The sequence below is a fragment of the Mus pahari genome, chromosome X (genome assembly GCF_900095145.1).
Source record: "Mus pahari chromosome X, PAHARI_EIJ_v1.1, whole genome shotgun sequence".
NCBI lineage: Eukaryota > Metazoa > Chordata > Mammalia > Rodentia > Muridae > Mus > Mus pahari.
Genome location: NC_034613.1, coordinates 88,088,386 through 88,106,704, shown reverse-complemented (window position 1 = coordinate 88,106,704; position 18,319 = coordinate 88,088,386). Strand labels below are relative to the sequence as shown.

The following is an 18,319-nucleotide window of genomic DNA, read 5'->3' as shown; positions in this document are numbered from 1 at the left end:
GTCCTGGAACTCACTCTGTAGACCAGGCTGGCCTCGAACTCAGAAATCCGCCTGCCTCTGCCTCCCAAGTGCTGGGATTAAAGGCATGCGCCACCAGGCCCGGCTCATCTACTCTTGCCTAATCATCTTTCCTTTTTTCTTCCATACACAGCTGAGGACCCCAGGCGCAGTCCCTGGAAACGTGTGTGTGTGTGTGTGTGTGTGTGTGTGTGTGTGTGTGTTAATTAAACTTCATCTTAGAGACTGCCTACCAGAAAATCCACCCTTCATGCACGGGTCACACATTAAAATGCCTTCAGGAAATTGGGTAGCAGGCTGAATTTAGTACATCCACAAGTGCTTGAAATGAGGTAAATTGGATCTATTTTGTCTTATGTAAAATCCTGAAACATGGTGAACAACCCTGTACTTCTGACAATGTTTGTGAGTCCACTCAGTCTTGGGTTCTCTTTCATAATTACTGTACCAGGACTAGCCTTTGGTGAGAATGGTCAATGAAGGCGAATCCCTAATCATGAAGATGAATCCCTAAAAGCACGACAAACTCCTGGTGTAGTGGCCACAGGGTGTTCTGAGCCTACCAGAGTGAAATGCAGATGCTGATTTTATTTAGTGAATGTTCTGTATGTGTAGGGGACAGAAAAAGTCCTGAATGAGTGAAGTCCACCAAAATCAGGGATTCTTGTTTGTTTGTTTGTTTTCTTGTTTCTGAGAATCAATCCCAGAGTTTAACACATGCTAGGCAAGTACTCTCATCAACAGCGTGTATTGTTGACATGGGCACAGACAGCTATGCCAAGGCCTCCGAGGTCTCAGCCCTGCAACAGTGGCAAAGCCTTTCCTGGGAGTCATTGGCATGGAAAAGCTTTCCTTAGGACTCTGAGTCTGAGTGTTTGTGGATGACTGATGACTGTGTGCAAAGACTACAACTACAGCTCCCTCCTTAGGGATGTTCATTCAAAGCCTGAGACCCTGAGACTCTGCAGAGACCCCCTACAAAGACAAGCCAACAACCCATCCTCCTGTGCTGTGCATAATAAACACTCAGAAGCTCTGGCTTGAGGTAATAGCAGAATCCCACCTGGTCCCAGCCTTACTGTATTTGTTCCGATGTGTTTGTCCCTTGTTCATTCACTTGACACCCTTTGTCAAAGTTTCAGGACCTAAGCCACATAGGTGTCCATCCATTTGTTGGGGTGCACAAGCTACAGGTACACATGGAGATCAGAGGACAGCTTGCAAGAGTATGTTCTTTCTTTTCATCATGTGGGTCCCAGGGATGAAATTCACATCTGTGAGATTTGGTGGCAGCCCATTTACCCATAGAAGGGTAGGCCCTTTTACTGTGCCCAACTTGCTGGCCCTTCTAGCCTCAATTTGAACAGCTGCTGTGCTGACTGTAGCCCTGCCTTCTCCCTTGTCATGTTGGCTTTGTAGCTCTGCTGTGTCTTTTTGGAAGAGAAAATTGGTGACATCAGGAGATATTAGTTAGCCCCTAGGCTCTAGAAAGTCAGGGCCATGGAACTGAAAGGGCATCAGCCTTAAAAGCAAAGAACAAATTAATACTAGTACTTTAGGGTAAGTAGTTGGATCCCTGTGAGTTTGAGGCCAGCCTGGTCTACACTATTTCTTTCCAAGCCAGCCATGACTACATAGTGAGAGCATAACTCAGGAAGAAGGAGAGAGAGAGCTACAAGAGAGAGAGAGAGAGAGAGAGAGAGAGAGAGAGAGAGAGAGAGAGAGAGAGAGAGAGAGAGAGAAAAGAAAGATAAAATAAAGACAAAAATAAAAGAAAAGTCAGAGAATAAAAATTCTTCTTCTTTTTATTATTTGTTATTTGGAGACAAGGTATCTCTATACAAGCTGGTGTTGAACCTGAGACCCTCCTGCCTCAGCCTTCCAAGTGATGGAACTTCAGGCCTGTGGCATATACCATGCCTGCCCTTGAAGCTCATTTACATGGGAGATGACTCATATGTAGATGTTCCCACACAGCTGCATGGTGGGAGCACATTCTTTGAGGGCTAGAAGTGACTTGGGTCAGATGTGGTCTGGTTGATTTGCTCTTGATCGGTTGGTTACTGTAGTCCCCTTTGCAAGCCAGAGAACAAAGCGGGGAGACAGTGCTGCCCAATCCCTAGTGCTGTAGACATGGACATCTTTCAACTCTGTGAGCAGTTGAACTTGAACCTTTCAGATGGAAATCTCGACACGAGTTGCCTGCCCAGCTACCCTATGCCTTGGGTTCCAAGGCATGTTCACTGGGGCATGTTTCTGGAAGACATTGTGGGTCACTTATTTGTTCGGGCTTCTCAGAGTTAGCGAGTGCCAAATGCAATGTATATGAGCCCCTTATGAAACCGAGGGAAGACCTGTACAAACTTTCTAGCTTATGATTTTAGTAAACCTTAAAACTTTCCACTTAGGCCTAGAGTACTTGTAGTAGGCATAAAGTCCTGGGATTGATTTGAAGCAAACAAACAAGTCCTTGGTTATGTGCTCATAATGATAACCACTGCCTGTTTTGCTTTTCCAGCATGGGAGGGCTCCTACTGTTGATTCCCTACTTATGCCAGATGTCCATTAGGTGACCCCTTGACATCTGACAACATCCCGCCTTCTTACCTGTCTCACGAATACATTCTGTTTCACAAAGCTTGTCTCAATGTTTAGCACGGAGAGAGTGGGGACAGCAGGTTGTCTGGTAACACTTGTGTGGCTAGTATACCCAATGCCTGAACCGGGCCTGTTCCAGAATTAAGGTATCGGTACCGTAAAAGCAAGGGAGGGAAGCAGAAAGTGGTTTTAACAGAAAAAGGTTTATTTTTAAGAAGACAACAAACAGCTCTAGCTCTATAAAGAATAATACAGTTCAATTGCTGGTAGCAAGCCAGTAAGGAATTTTAAAACGAAACGAAATAAAACAAAACAAAAAAACAATAAAAAAACAAAACAAAACAAAACAAAAAAACAAAAAAGAGGAAAGAAAGACAAGAAACCGCTTTGTATTATCAGCCCACAGAAGGTTCTCTTCTAGTTTGTGTTGGAATCCTCCAAAGACTGGGTTTGTGATCTCTCCTACTTACTGCTTCTGGACCGGGATCCAGGATGCAGTCCCACCCCTGGGGTGGGAGTTATCCTTGCCTTTCAGTGCAGGTCATCAGTCTGTACATTCCCATCTGGCATTTGTCTTCAGGGCATAGTGGGCCCAGGAGCACCAAGTGCAGCACTAACCCAACACAACTGTACCAGGGCTGCACAGCAGGACTGACCAGTTCTTGGTCCTCACTCTGCTTTTGGGCTCCTCTTGGTTCCAAGGCACAACCCGCTTTTCCTTCCCTTCCCACTTCTGGAAATCCTAAACAGAAGGCAGAAATGAATCATTTCATGTGTGCTTGAAAGTTACTCTGAAAGTTACTTGATTCTGATGTTTGAAAATTTAAATTTCGGGAAAGAGATGGATCCCTGGGCTCAAAAGACAGAAATCAAGCTAAAGGGCCTAAGGAGTGAGTTTGTTGCATTTGAAAAGCCACATCTATGTCCCAGTAACTGAGTCCACATGCAGTACAAATCCTGACTGTGGATGCTGTCCTGCCCAGGAATGACACAGAGGAGTTCCTTTAAATGGCTCTGTAGGAAAGGAGCCAGCTAGCACAAGCTAATGCAAAGAAGCTCTCCAAAGAAAGAAAGGGATGCCTTAGGACTCTTCTCTCTGCCATTCCCTCCCTTAACCGCTTTCCTGAGATCTGGTCCTGAAGCAGAGGACCAATGAGAGCACTGCATGTTATGCACACACTCTGGTCCAATTCACAGCCAGCTGCAGAAAACACACTCACACAGCTTTCCAACGTTTGCAGCCACTGGTGCACACAGTAAATGTGAGAACTGTGCATCTGAACTCCACTTCCTGAAAGTGGGAGGGGTAGGATGGGAGCAGGATAAAGGGAGGAGTTAAGAAAACAGGAAGTGGTGTGTTGGGTGCCTATTGGTTGAAGGAGTGGGATGACATACTCTAGGGCATGGGGACTCAGGAAGCAGGGGACATTGGCACAAATATTTCCTGCACCCCATTTTTTCTTTGCTGGGGTTCCATGCTGTCCAGTGGTAGGCATTAATTGCATTAGGACAGAGATATGTGTGTATTCTGGGTTTGAAAACCAGCCTATGGAACCAGGATGTTGGTGATTTTTCCAGGAAATTGTAAACTGAAGTGGAATCTTATAGCATGTGCTATAAGACTTTTGAATGATATCACCCTAAACTGGCGATAGCAGTGTGGGATATGACAGGTGGCCCAAAACAGGAAAGAGCAAGGACAGGACAAAATTTCTAAGTAAACTTTCCTACCAGTTTACCCCAATCTTGGACAAATGAATGGAACAGATCCATACAAGGAAATAAGGTATATATATATATATATATATATATATATATATATATATATATGAATGAGTGATAAGGGGACACAGAAAGACTATCATATGTAGACCTGTACTTGTCCCAATGTGGACAGAATGGTCTGATGGCAGTTAGCGACAGCCTTTAGTACAAGACTCACTTAAAGAAAACCTTTGTAAATTAGTACATTTATCTATTTATATGTGTGAGCCTGTGTGTCTGCACGTGTGCAGAGGCCAGAGGATAGTTTTTGGGAGTTGACGCTCTTCTTCTACCTGTGGGTTCTACTTAAACTTAGATCATCTCATCAGGCTTGGTGGCAGGTACCTGTTCATGCTGAGGCTTCGTGCTAGCCCTCACCCACTTTACACATGGAGCTGGTCACAGAAAAGATAGTGTGGATCAGGGGGTCAGCCTTTCATGGTCTGTGAGTTGGGAATGGTTTTCATATGTTCCAAAAGTTGTAAAGCAAGTGAATGAACAAACAACTACAGACACACAAAAAAAGAATCTGTTCCAGAAATCATATGTGACCCCCCAAAACCTAAAATAGTTACTCCCAGGCCCTTTGTAGAAAAAAGTTTATTGATTTCCTGAAACAATGGAAAAACAAAACAAAACAAATCATCAATCTCTGATGAGAGAAGTTCATTGAGCCTGGAAGCCAGAGAAGATCCAAGGAGAATGAGAACATAGAAATAACTGGAAATATTCCTAAAAAAATTAGCATAACCGTCAAGGTATAGTGCCTGCTGGTCCATAGGACAGTGAGGTATGTGTAATTTAGGGAAGGAGGCCTGAGATGGCTAAAGGAAGAGCACACTAAGGAATACTGGCAAAGAATGTTCTGGAAAAGAGACCACATGTAGAGATGAGTACTGATTAGGGAGCTCTGTTATCTGATCAGATCAAGGAGGAATTTTGAGCCCAGGGATTGGTAAAATATCAAGTGAGGTGAAGTTTCTAGAACATAATTGAGTAGTTCATAAACATGCCACAGTCTGAAGATTTCACAAAAAGATGAGGAAGGTAAGGTTCTAGTAAATTCTGGGAAAGCTAAAAACTGGTTTGCCCTACTTTAACTAAACAGCAAGTACAAAAATTCACACTAATAAGGAATTAAAGACCTTAAAGAACAAATGACAAGAAAAGTTTTGTTTTGTTTTTCCAAAAGAAGCCCCTAGAAGGTTTCCTTACATAGGGAAGCTTTCCCACTAAAAATGAAATTTATTCTATATAAATCCATTTTTCTACATAGCTTTTAGGAAAAACATCCCCTGTACGAAGTAGGGCACAGATAGCAAACATGGAGGGAGATGCGTTTCTAAACTAAAAACCAGATTTTCTTTGGATTCATAAACTAAAGAACGCTTGCGCATGTTCCCTTAAAGCATATAGAATTTTTTTTTCACTGAAATACCCGGGAAATTAATGAGTCAGACAAGTAGAAGCCAGTTATGGGTCCTTCATAAATATAGTGCTTTAAATGACAAGACATTCATCCCAGAGACCAGGGACCTAGAATTGATGCTGGGCCCTGCCTCAGACTCATTGTGTGACCTTTAGTGAGCCACTTGACCCTTCTGGGCCTTAGTTTCTTCTATGAAACGAGGGAGGTTGGTCCCTTTCAGCTCTTACACTCTGTGATTATAGATAAATATAGAAATAAGAGAATTATATCAATCTAGAAATAAGAAATCCCACCCACCCCCAAAGTAAACCTTGGAGTCAGTAGAAAAAAGTAGCAATGAAAGATAATAAAAAGAATAAAATTTTAACTGCTAGCCAGAGTAAATATATCTCATTTAAAAATTAATGAAAATGTAATTTACAGCTGATCATAAAACATTAGAACACACATGTTGGTATTTCTTCACCAGCACACATATGGAGGAGGAATGGCTTTGAGGTGACTGGTATGGTGACTACAATGTTGTGTTTGCATGCAGAACAACATCTTATAAAACTGGACATAGAAAATCTCAAGACCACATACGGAATAATTCTATAAAGCTTAGCAGTTCGAAGAGGCTGAGGGGGGTTAACTGGCTGTTCTGGTTCTGGTGTTCATTTGATTTCCTGTGTGTGGGGGAGTCAATACTATCAAATGCCACATTTCTTACATTAAGCAGAACCTCAAAAAAAAAAAATCAAATCTGCTGGAGCCCTCCTGCAGAAGAGTCACCAAAGTTAGGACATATTTTTAAGGGCTGATAATATCAAACAGAACCACTGCAGCCACCACTGTCCCCTTTGTTGTTGTTGTTATTATTATTTCAAAAACCAGTCCAGGACAGATGGGCCCTATTCAAGCTGGCAATTTCTTAACATTGAGCAAACGTGTAGCTGACCAAGATGATACACACGCCTCTTTGCCAGAGACTGGTAACTGTAACAGTAGGAAAGACTGGTAACTTGTTGGAGAGGCGTGGCTCTGGTAATTTGGGGGGCTTAAAGGAGTAATCTCTCTCTCTCTCTCTCTCTCTCTCTCTCTCTCTCTCCCTCTCCCCCTCTCCCCTCACTCTTTCCCTCTCCTCCCCCTTCTTCTCTCTCATATGTTGCTCTTGATGGTTCCAAGATCATACTTTGAGAACCAGTGGCCTAAATTTGGGCCTTTACTGAACAAAAGTATATACTTATTTCACAGAATCCTTACTAGGCAAATTTCTTTTTGCTAAACTTATTAAAGTGCCTCCATCATGTGTCTAAAAACCACTCACCACCATAGTCCTCCAGAAGTTGATTTCAAAGTATTTTAAAATAATTCGAGTTGGCTTCTTTTGTGTAATTTAAAAATCATCGTACTGGTTTTTTTTTGTTGACCTTTGACAAAGGCACTATTTTGTACCTCTTTCCCACTCTCTTGTCCTTTTAAATTCTTACTATCTTGGTCACTTATAGCTGAAATACATGCAAAGGCATTGAAGGGACTGGGGGCTCTGGTTTAGATAAGGTCTCATTCTCACACCAAGGCGGAGTCATAGCACAAAACAGAGACAAAATGGCAGGAGGGGAGTGGAGGCCTGTGCTTAGGAACTGTACCTCCAACCAATTCAATAACCACCACTGATATTGGACGACTGACATCAGTAAGAAACGAATTCGACAGTCACCTTGCACAAACAGGACACACTTCACAAACTCCTTAAATCTTTTGTGTCTTTTACCTAAACGGCAAGTAATATTAATCCCATTTCCACAAACATGTTAATGTACAATATGAATGATTGATACAGGCCTTCTCAGAGGCTTTTAAGTAGCTTTATCTCAGAGTCCCTTGTAGGAAAACAGCACAGGGTTATTAGCTAGATAATTGACCATCAGCTACTAACTACGATGATTCCAGGAGAAAACGGTGTTTCCTATGCTCCGGAATCAGCCGTCAGGGAGTGTGGTCTTTCCATGGTGAAAAAGAACTTGTACAAGTAGTTGATGCCTAACATTCTGCAAGAACTTCATTCCTTTGGCTTAAGGCTGTTCCCCTGTTCAAATGCAAGCAGCCCTCAGAAAAGGTAGCATTAAGCCTCCCCATTCGGTCTCAAAGCAAATGAATTCATCCCTTTCCTGAGAGCATGTTTTCTTCTTAGGAGGAGAACAAAAGTAGGAGGCACTGAGGAGAATCGGTGCTGGGCCACAAGGACTACAAGGGAGAATGAAGCAGAAAGAACAGACAGAAGGTCGCAGGGGCAGACCTCCAACTGACTGTCAAAGGGTTCCGGCCATAGTGTTCCTCCTGACGGGGGTGCTCATTTGCCAGCTGGAGCAGGCCATTTAGACATGCTTGTGATAATACTTAAGATTCTCTCTAATGCTTAGGCATACAAAGGCTTCTGGCAACAAATGGAGAAACAGCAAAGAAATATTTGGTGCAGGACCTGCCCCCCAAATCACAACTCCACTCAGGAAGAGTAACCGATACAACTTTACAGAGTGCAAATCGCAGGGCCAAGGCAAGGGTAAGGCACTGGTGGGGCCTTGAGAGTGGGCGTCTCCCCAATCGCCTCACCCTAGTCCTGGCCCTGGCAAATCATAGCAAAGGAAAAGCTCACCATTGTGCCACAGACTTGGCTAACATAGAGGGCGGAGCAGTGAGCAACAGAGCACTGAGTGATTAATAACTAGTCTTTTTTTTTTTTTTTTCCTGATTGGTTCAAAGGTGAGGAGAAGGGGTGGACAGGTGCATGGGTAGATCTGCTCAGAGTGACAAGTTACAGAGACAACCGGATCTGGGTTGTCTAGATAAAGTAGATGTCAGGCAGAATGCTCGTTGGCAGAACTTTAACCTTGGGGTCATGAAGCTAACGGGAATGGATTGGCTGCCCATAGCCTTGACTCCTTTGTGGTTGAGCCATTGGTACCAGTGCAGTTCATGGGTGTTAGGACTGGAGGACAAGTTGGAGGCCCATGCAGGCCAGGAGTACAGGCAAAGGGGAGGAAACACAAGCAAAGTCAGCCTTTGTACTAAGACTAGCCTGCCCTCCATCACTCACATTTGAACCACGAATCAATACCCACCAAGTGCAACGCATTAACTGCATCTCGGGGGTGGGGGTGGGGGGGTTGTCTCGGCAACCCTTGACTATATTCACTCTAACAGAGCCACCTAGTACTAAAGATTGGAGCTAGAGGAAAACAGGGGAGGGAATACAAATAGCTTGAAGCAGAGGCTGACTACCTGGGGCCAACTTGAGGTCCCTCCAACTTACTGAGTACGCCACCTACAGAGATAACTCTGGAAGCAACGTCCCAGAGAACCTCCCTGAAACGGGTTTCTCTTCACCTCTTCCCCAGCCTCACAGGCAGCACACATTGTACCCAGGGAAGAGAGTTGGTTATTTATGATGTTAAGGATAAGAGAAGGTTAAGTATTAGAAAGATGTTTGGTGGTGTGCTGATCAATGAGTGGTAGATTCTTTTCCCCCAATAATCTGGTTTCTTTAGGACTAGGTCCACTCCTGCAAGCACTGAATGGACATTCCCAGGCCCAAGTCTTTTCTCTGGCTGTGAAGTCTCTGCCCCAAACTCTCTTGTGCTAATGGGTTTCTGAGGGTCAAAGTGATGCAGAAATGTTCTAAACATCCCAGGCCCACAGAGTTTTGCAGAGGAAAACAAGGGTTCAGGCGACTGAAACCACCTCAAGCGGTCTAAGCATTCAGTTTTACAATCTTTTTTTTTGGGGGGGGGACACCTCCAGAGGTAGCAAGGTGAGGGGAGAGGCAAAACCCATGAGAAGGAACAAACAAGACACTCGCAAAAAAAAAAAAAAAAAATCAGCAAAAGTAGCAAGCCCTATACAGAGTCCCATGTGCTCACACGTTCAACAACTCACGATGCTTCTGAAGGACAGAGCCAGGGAGCCTTTTGCTTCTTTTAGACACAAGCATGGGCATCCGCTCCTTCATTTCCTTACAGAGGAAAATGCCTCTGTCTTTTGGAGTTCTGAGTTCAGGTCAGCTGTGATACTTCTATATAAACTAAGGCCAAGACTGAAGTCCAGATCTCACTATGTAGCCTCGGCAGCCTGGAGCTAGCTATGTAGATCAGGCTGGCCTCAACCTCACAGAGATCTGCCTGGCTCCATCTTCCAGGTGCTGGGATCAAAACTGCATACCACATTCCTGCCTGACTCTTATTTCAATTCAGTCAAAACTTATGAAACTTGGTTAAGATCTTCATGTCAAATGTCTTAAACACTTCCAAAACAATTATAGTTTCTCAGAACTGTCCTATTATTTAAGAGACCATTTTTTCCCTTAAGTCTGAGAGAAGTGCTAGAAGACAGTTGGTGAGCTTGACCTATTTTCATTTGTCTAGAATTCAGAATTAGACCAACCCAACCAAGGATTTCAGTCTAGGGCTTCCATGCTAGGGGCCCGCGTCTTCTCAGCACTCAGTGGAGTTTTATTTCAGTTTCAGCCACGTTGCCTTGCTGGAGTGTGGGCAGTTGAGCTAAGAGCTTGCTTCTCATTGATAAGGATTGTCAACATGGAGATCTGTTTGTTTCTGGCCTCTTGCTGCACCCTCCAGGAGAGTGAGCAAGGAATCTGGAAGGGCAGAGGCGCAGGGGGCAGGGGTACAGGAGGAAGGGGGCAGGGAACCGTTTTTGTTGTTTGTTTGTTTGTTTTTGCAAAGCATGCCACAAGTTCATTTCCTTCTGGCCCCCTTGGGACCAGAAGACCGTGAACTTTCCAACACAGACAAGCACGGTTTCTCTGCTCAATGTTTTGTCTATCTTATCCCTAGCCCCCCAGAAACCAGGTATATTGAAGGTATCTGGTATCAGGAGCTCTTGTTCTGCTTACAAAATTGAGTTGACAGGAATGGCCAGTGCTTGATGACTTTGGAAAAGAAGGGGTCATTGTGGTTGTTCTGGAAGTCTTTCCGCATCTGCTGTCTTCCACCACAGCTAACTAAAAGTTGGCCAAATAGCAGTACCTAGATGGCAAAAAGTAGGCCATAGCAAGGGTACCCTTTTGATTTTTGAGTAGATCTTTTTTTCAGTATACAGGTTCTTGACTTTTGAAAGAGTCAGACTTCCTTTAAACAAAATCCAAGCAACCACAAAAAGCACAATCTGAATCAGATGGTATCGGGACAAGATACACTTACTTTCCACTCCTGGAGCCTTCCATGATGTCGGTCCTTTACCTACGTACTTCCTGTAAAATGAATGTTACATGCAAATGAAATGAGAGTTCTTGGAGTACACAGCATGAGCTGGGCACAGATCCTGGCTACCCATGTTGCTAGACACTCGAGAGACCTCAAGGCGTGCATGCGAGTTACCTTGGCTAGACGTGAGTGAACACATGTCCCATTCGTTTGCTGAGCTTGGTTCATTAGCTAATGGGGGGGGGAGGTCCTAGAAGTTTATTAAAACTCATCACCCTGATCTCCGCATAGACAATCAAACTGAAAAAGGCATGAAGTTTTGGTAGAGTCACATTCATATTTTGCACCACAAAAGCCATCCAATCAACCCCATGCCTACAGAACTCTCTCTGGAGGAAAGTCACACTGTGGTTGATGAGGCCTCGGTGTCTTTCTGTGTCTTCACAAAGGGCCATCAAGATCTCTTCAAGAAAGTAGATAATCAACAGTGGGAACTGGTACCCTCCATCCCCAGGCCTGGCTTGGAAGTTCCCAATCTGTTCTCCCTACTGTGCCCCTCAGTGACAGGAGCCAATGGACAAAGACGCTAGGACATTGAAAAAGGTGGCTCTCCAATCTGAGGCTCTCTTAGTGCACAGGGCTGGAGACGAGAAGTAGGACTCCGATGTTCAGTCATGGCAAGGATGGCAGAATGGATATGCGGACGGTCTGAAGCCTATCCGAGTGCCAGGTGAGCTCCATTGTTGTGCTGTCCTCTCTGCTGTTCAGAGTGTGAGTTAACATCAAAGACATCGATTCTTTTGTCATTCCTGTGGTTGGTTCCTTTCTAAAGCCCTCTCTCTTCCTCCTTCACTACTCAGGTCTAGGAAGTAAGAAGCAGGACTTAGGTACTGGGGTTGTCAGTGGGTTCGTAGTCTTTTGAGAACTGTGCAATAATCCTTCGAGCTAGCGGGTTAGTGGTCTTCAGCAGCTCGGCCGCTGAGGGGCGGGTCCTGGGAGTTGCCTTACTTCCCTTCTTCTGGAGCAAGGCCTTGAAATCATCATTTCTACCAGCATCTAGGCAGGCACTGCTACTTGGCCCTGGGGCAGCAGCAGCCTCACCGGTGGGAGAATCAGCTGTATTCTTCACTGGTGAATGGGAGCTGGCTTTGCTGGAGAAGCCCTCCCCAGGCTCTTTCCAGCCCAGTAGCTTTCTTTTGGACCTAAAGGAGAGAAAGACTCGTCTGAAGGAGTTCAGAGAATTTGGGGAGCAGAAAGCCAGCAAAGCTTTGAAAAATTGCCAGCGAGGGATGTGCTCAACAATATGCATATGACAGCCAGCCCTGTGCTGATCAGCTATTCCTCACCTCTTAGCTCCCAGGTCCCTTTCAGGGCCCTGTGTTCTCCACATGCTTTTCAATGCTCACAACTGCAATCTCTTGCCCGATGCTACAGGTTCAGTCCTTATTAGTTCTGAGATCAAGGACAAACTCAAAGGAGGTAAGGCCAGTAGCTCAGTGAATGAATCAAGACAGCCAGAGGCTTTTGGAACTGGTTTGAACTGGTGCTCCACACCCTTAACTGGGCTTGCAGACCCCTGTGTCATGCCCCTGTGCCCACCCCTGATCCCCCTCTGCCTAAGTCCCTGCTCTCATATTCAGCCCAGGGCTCCATGTCACCTTGAGATAGAATTCTGTGGTACAAGGAATTCTGTGAAGGGTTAAATGTCTCTGACTGCAGACAGAGCTGTGAGGGAGCAGATGGAGACACAATAGGCCAAGCAGTTGCTAGGAGACGAGGGGCCTCTCTCAGCACCTGGTCCTCCCCTCCTCCCCTTCACTCAAAGACATCAGTGAATTTGAGATGTGAGGCCCCAGTCTGCTTACAAATGTAGGTACCTGGACTTAATGTTCACTTGCAATTCTAATGGCTGCTCAGAGGCAGCAGTTTTTCTTCAAGTAGAGAAGGGGAAAGCAATTACAATTACAATGAAGGAAAATGATCCTGACCTGTGTATCACAGTAAATAAATCTTCAGTTGTGCGGGAAGCCACAAACACGTCATCCTCCTCCTCCGCAATCCATTCGGCTGTTTTATCACTGATTAAACTTTTCTCTTCAGCACTCGGTTCCACAGACCTCCCTAGGCATAAGAACCAAAAGGAATGACTTTGACCAGGATAGCTAGGACAAAGCACATACAATTTCGTTATTTCCCTTGATGTTCAAAGCAACTCTGGATGGACAGCCGGGCAGAGGCTTTTGATGTCTCCATTTTTTCGAGGAGGAACATGAAGATCTGAAGGTTAATGATTCACTCCCAGGCCATTCAATGCCCACATGGTGAAGACCGGTCCAGATCCCTGTTCTCATGTATGCTTTCATTAAAACGGGTGGTCTGAGCATGTTTTCTTGTTTATTTACTTATTTAAAACAATAGTGCTGGGGACAGAACTCAGGACCTTGCAGACACTAGATAAGCTCTCTGGTACTGAGCTATATTCCCCAGCCCCCCTTGTTATAAATACATAATTAAAAAACTCAAGATACCGAGAGCAGGGTAAAGCAATTATCCTCACCCAGTGGGGGGCGGGGGATGGGACCTGTTTGAGTCGGATGGAGCCTGTGGAGTTGGAGGAAGCATATGTGAAAATAACCCGTGGCTTTGACATGCTCACTTGCTTTCAGCGCAGTGATTAACTTATACTGGAAACCTAAATCTGCTTAAAGAAGGTCATGAGATTTTGATGTTCAGTATTAAGGGTTTAAAAATGATGAGAAGCCCATCATTGAGCCTTGAGGGCATTAATAAAAATAAGCAAGTCACAAAGAAAGTCAAATCCGTGATTCCACTCAGCATCCAGAACAGTCAAATCTATAGGCCTGAAAAGTAGAACTGTGGTCTACAGGGGAGGAGGGAAGAAAGGGAGAGTTGTTTCAAGGATCTAGACCTTCACGTTTTAAGATAAAAGACATTCTAGAGATGGTTAACTCAACATGAATGTTCTTAACTGCTAATGAACTGCATAGGTAAAAATGGCTGAAATTAAGCCAGGGGTGGTGGCACTTGAGAGGCTGAGGTAGAATTGTGACTTCCAGGCCAAGCTAAGTAACAGGGTGAAAACTCTGTCTCCAAAAAGGAGGGGTTGGAGCCAGGAAGGTGGCCTGGGTTCACATCCCCGACACTCATGTCAAAGCCAGACACCATTGCGCATGTCTGTGATCCTAGTGATCCAGATCTGGGTCTGTTGAAACAGCTGGATGCCCCGAACTTTCTGGCCAGCCAGTCTGGCCAATAAATAAGCTCTGGGTTCTGTAAGAGACTCTGTCTCAAAAATATGGTAAAGAGTGGTAGCAGAAGACACTTAACACAACCTGTGCCCTCCCTCCCCCAAATGGTTAAAATGTTAAGTGTTGTTGTATGTATCTTACAATTAAAACAAAAGCCTACAGAAACAACATCAACCAAAATGGAGAATCATTAACTAGCCTAGTCTTATGGGTAGAGGAAGACTTAGAATCAAATCATTTAAGGAAGACTGTGCCCTTTCTTCTAAGAGACTCTAAAAAGGATGCAGATGATGATAACACAGCACATCATTTTAGAATCCTGCAAGCCTTCCAGGGCACTTGAACTTGGTCTTACAGAGTACTGAATCCTGTGCATTAATCTAAACTACTGTCTAGTGAGCTGGACTCCTAGGGCAGGGACTGCATACCTGGCTTGGCAGATGGAGTCTGGAAGTTCCAGTGTGCTAATGTAATGCCCAACTCAAGGGTAGATTGTCCAGACTTAGCCTTGGAGATCTGTCCTGGGTCAGTCCTGATCCCTAGGACCGTAAGGCCAAGCAGCAGTTCCTTTGCAGAGTTAATCCAAACCCTCTAGATGTGCCCCGTACTGATTCGGTCACACTGGGACTTTTGCTCTGACTCTGAACTCCAGCCTCACCCTCACCCCTCCTTGCAACTGAAGGGAAAAGCCAAAAGTCAGCTTACTCACCTGGAGAGATGGCCTCTTTTTCTCTGTCAATGTGAAGAGTCGAAGTCACCCCTTTACCAGGTGACTTCTGGTCATCACCAGTGGAGGGACACTTGTCATCTTCCTCCAGGGTGATGATGGGGCTGAAAGGCAGCCTTGGCTCTGCCCTGCAGGCATCCATTTGAGCTACAGGGGAGGTGAGAGGCAGGTAGAGCACACTGGGCTTTTTTGGTACCGGAGGTGGAATCTTGGTCATCTTTTTCTCAGCTTCTTCCTGGCTCTGGAGGCCAATTCTTTCAGGCAGGGCTCTCACCTTGGGGCCCCCGTCTTCTACACTGGCCTGGGGAGGTTGCTGTGTTCCTGAGAAGAAAGCACCAGAGGAACTGGCAAGAGGTGAGAAGACAAGGCTGGAGGACGCCGTTGACTCCCCGGGAAAGCTGGGTGACTTTGGTTTCCGCAACACTGTGTAGCTATCTTGGGGAAGCTGCTTCATGTGTGGAATGGAGCTCCTGGATGTCATAGCTACAGTAGGAGAAGTTAGTGGATACTCCCCAGGGAGAGAGGGTGGCCTGTGGACCAAACTTGGAGGCCTTCGGGCCAATGGAGGTTTCTCAGCTATGGGAGGTTTCACTTTTCTCTCTGGCAAGGTGAAGACTTCCTCTGCACCAGGTTCCTCTGTGTAATCTGGGCTCTCAATGTCGTCTTCAGGTTCAGACTTGCTGACTGACCTCAGGCGAACAGAACGGAGGTCAGACTGAGTAACCATGGGCATGATCGGTTGGTTTGGACTAGTTTTCTGTGCCAGTTTGGCCCCAAAATTGGTATCAGAGTGATGGCGGCTCACCTTGGTTTTGCTGCGGATGGAGATACTCATCCCCGACAGATCCAGGGTGGTTGAAGAGGTCAGTGGTAGGTCAAATGATAACCGTGACTTGCAGATTTTCTCCATTGGTGATGTTGGGGGCAGTGATGACTTCCTTTCTGGTACCACTGGACGTATTCTGACACTAGCACTTGGAGGAGGTAAGTGGCCCAGGGTCAAGGACATGGAGACAGTGGGTGTGGGTGTCTCTGACTGGCTGGAGTAACCACTGGAAGGGGACATTAGTCCAGTGGGCCTCCCAGGGGAGGCTACTTCCCTGGCTTCCACCTCAATGGAGAGCTGGGAGGGTGTCGTTGCTCTGGAGGTGGAAGGGGAGGCCAGAGACTCTGAGCTTCCCTGAACTTGAGTGCACTCAATGACTGTGGTGCCGGTGGCAGTGCTGGAGCTGGACAAGGACTGGTAGGTGTCACCGGACTTCCAGTCAGTAAGATACCAGTGGTGAGCGAACTGCGTACCTTCTGGATCTTTGAGCATTGGCACAGCTGGGTGACCTTGAGCATCTGGGTGAGGTGGGTGGTGCCCTTGGTGTTCCAAGGAGAGGCAAAGGCTCCTGGGCCTTTGGTCCTTGGGCAGTACCAATTCGCCTTCTGGTGGAAGGGCTGGCTCATCTTTGACGAGTGAGACACTTCGCATGGGTGGAGAGGGCTTCTTTTTGGCCTTCTTGAGTGAAATACTTTTGGATCTTTGCCTTCGGTGCCGTGCCTCCTGCTCAGTGCTGAGGGCCGCAATGTTGTCAGTACTGTTACTACCCTCGGAGCTTGTACTGGCATAAGGCAGGATGCGGGCCTCACTGGTCTTCTGTTCTTCGTCATAGTCCACTGAGGTAACACCCGAGTCTGTGGGCACAGACAGTGACCGCTCCCGGAACCTGTTGGTCCCACCTGGGCCTGTTTCCAGCCTTGAGGTACCACGGACCAGAAGGCCAATCTTGGGAGGTCTTTCTGGTATCTGTCTTCGTAGAGTGGGGTGCTCAGAGTAGCTGGGTAGCCCAGTGCATCCTGCCGGGTTATCACGGGTGACAAAGAGTGTGGCCGCCTCCTTAGGAACCAGAGGTGGGAGTGTGTTCAGAGGGACCCAAGAATTCCCCGAGGAAGAGTTTTTTCCATTTTCACTGACTTGATTGCCCTGGCTGCTGGCACTTGGGGTCATGTATGTGAAATCATCTCCCTTCCAGGAAGCGGAGAATGTTGACTCTGTTGGTCCATTGCAAGAACTGGGGACACTGTACACCACTGCCATGCTCTCCATGCCAGGAGGGTCTGAGCCACTGCGTGCCTGGTGAGCGTCTCCAGGCTCACTAGAAGAGTGTCTCAGTCCTGGTGAGGTGAGACTTGGGAACCGAGCTTCCTGCCCAACAGCAACCCTTCCCTGAACAACTTGTGGAGCTGAGTGGCCAGGCCTGATGTCTGAGGTGGCAGAGCGGGCCAGGCTGCCTGCAGGGCTGCTGCTGTGACCTGGGGATGGAAAATACACGTTAGTGGTACAGCAAGGGATTCCCCCATCAGCTGCTTTGTGACAAGAATATCCACTTTGTGCCAAGCACCATTTGCCAACAGCTTTGTCAGAATTCCTTGGTTCTTTTCACAGATGAGGATGCTGGGGGAAGTTGGGTTCTTGCCCATCACCACACAGTGAGTCACGGGGTACCCTTGAATTGGCCAGATGGCTGCCAAAGGCTTTCCAGCTTTGATGACTCTTTTCAGAGTAGAAGTGTCACATAGGGCTACCTTGGGTTTCCCCCATACTTTCTCACTGGATTAACGAAACAAGCTGACATCAGGGTTTATCAGTCCTGAGGTGAGAAAAAAAATGTTTCTAAACTGACTAAAGATCACGGCTCACAGTCCCAGGGGTGAATCTGGAGTTTGCCAGAGTGCTGTATTTCTGGCATCTGTCACTTTTTACTTTTGAACATAAAAGACTTAGTATAACTCACAGATGTGACCACACCATTCAGATCTTCCGGTCTCCAAAAGTGTGCTCATAATCACAACTATGACTGTTATAACATTACTATTATTACTACTTTACTGATATGATAATTCATAATAGTCAGCATTTGTTGAATGTTGACTATATCCCAGGCACATGATAGGCAGACTACACAAATAACTTCAGTTTCTACAGTGACTTGTAGTCAATGGATGGTTCCCCACTTTTACCTATTTATCTAATTTGGCATATATAGCAACATTTTTTTCTGAGACAAGACCTCATTATTAGTCCTTGGCTGACCTAGAACTCATGGAGACCAAGCTGGTCTTAAACTGGAGACAATCCTCCTGCCTCTGGTATTGAGTGCTGGGATTAAAGGTGTGTACTTCATATCTAAATTATATTCCATTCATAATGGCAAACAATAATGGATATTTTTTTGTTCAGGATTTATTGTTCAGGATTTATTAGCCCAAGATATCTGCTCTCCAAACTCAATTGCTGGTCTTGCTAAAAGCCCTTGGTTACCATTTA

At 45.8% G+C, this 18,319-nt stretch overlaps 1 protein-coding gene across 2 annotated transcripts in view; it reads right to left on the bottom strand.

The window, feature by feature from the left end:
* Positions 1-5,061: 5,061 nt before the first annotated feature.
* Nhsl2 (NHS like 2) overlaps positions 5,062-18,319 on the bottom strand; it is a 241,599-nt gene continuing 228,341 nt past the window's right edge. For both annotated transcript variants that reach the window (XM_029534026.1, XM_029534025.1), the window contains 3 exons: positions 14,989-17,304; positions 12,999-13,131; positions 5,062-12,212 (listed from right to left, as the gene is read on the bottom strand). In XM_029534026.1, the coding sequence (XP_029389886.1) occupies positions 11,894-12,212; positions 12,999-13,131; positions 14,989-17,304 (2,768 nt within the window). In that variant the 3' untranslated portion in view covers positions 5,062-11,893. The remainder of the gene's footprint in view (positions 12,213-12,998; positions 13,132-14,988; positions 17,305-18,319) is intronic.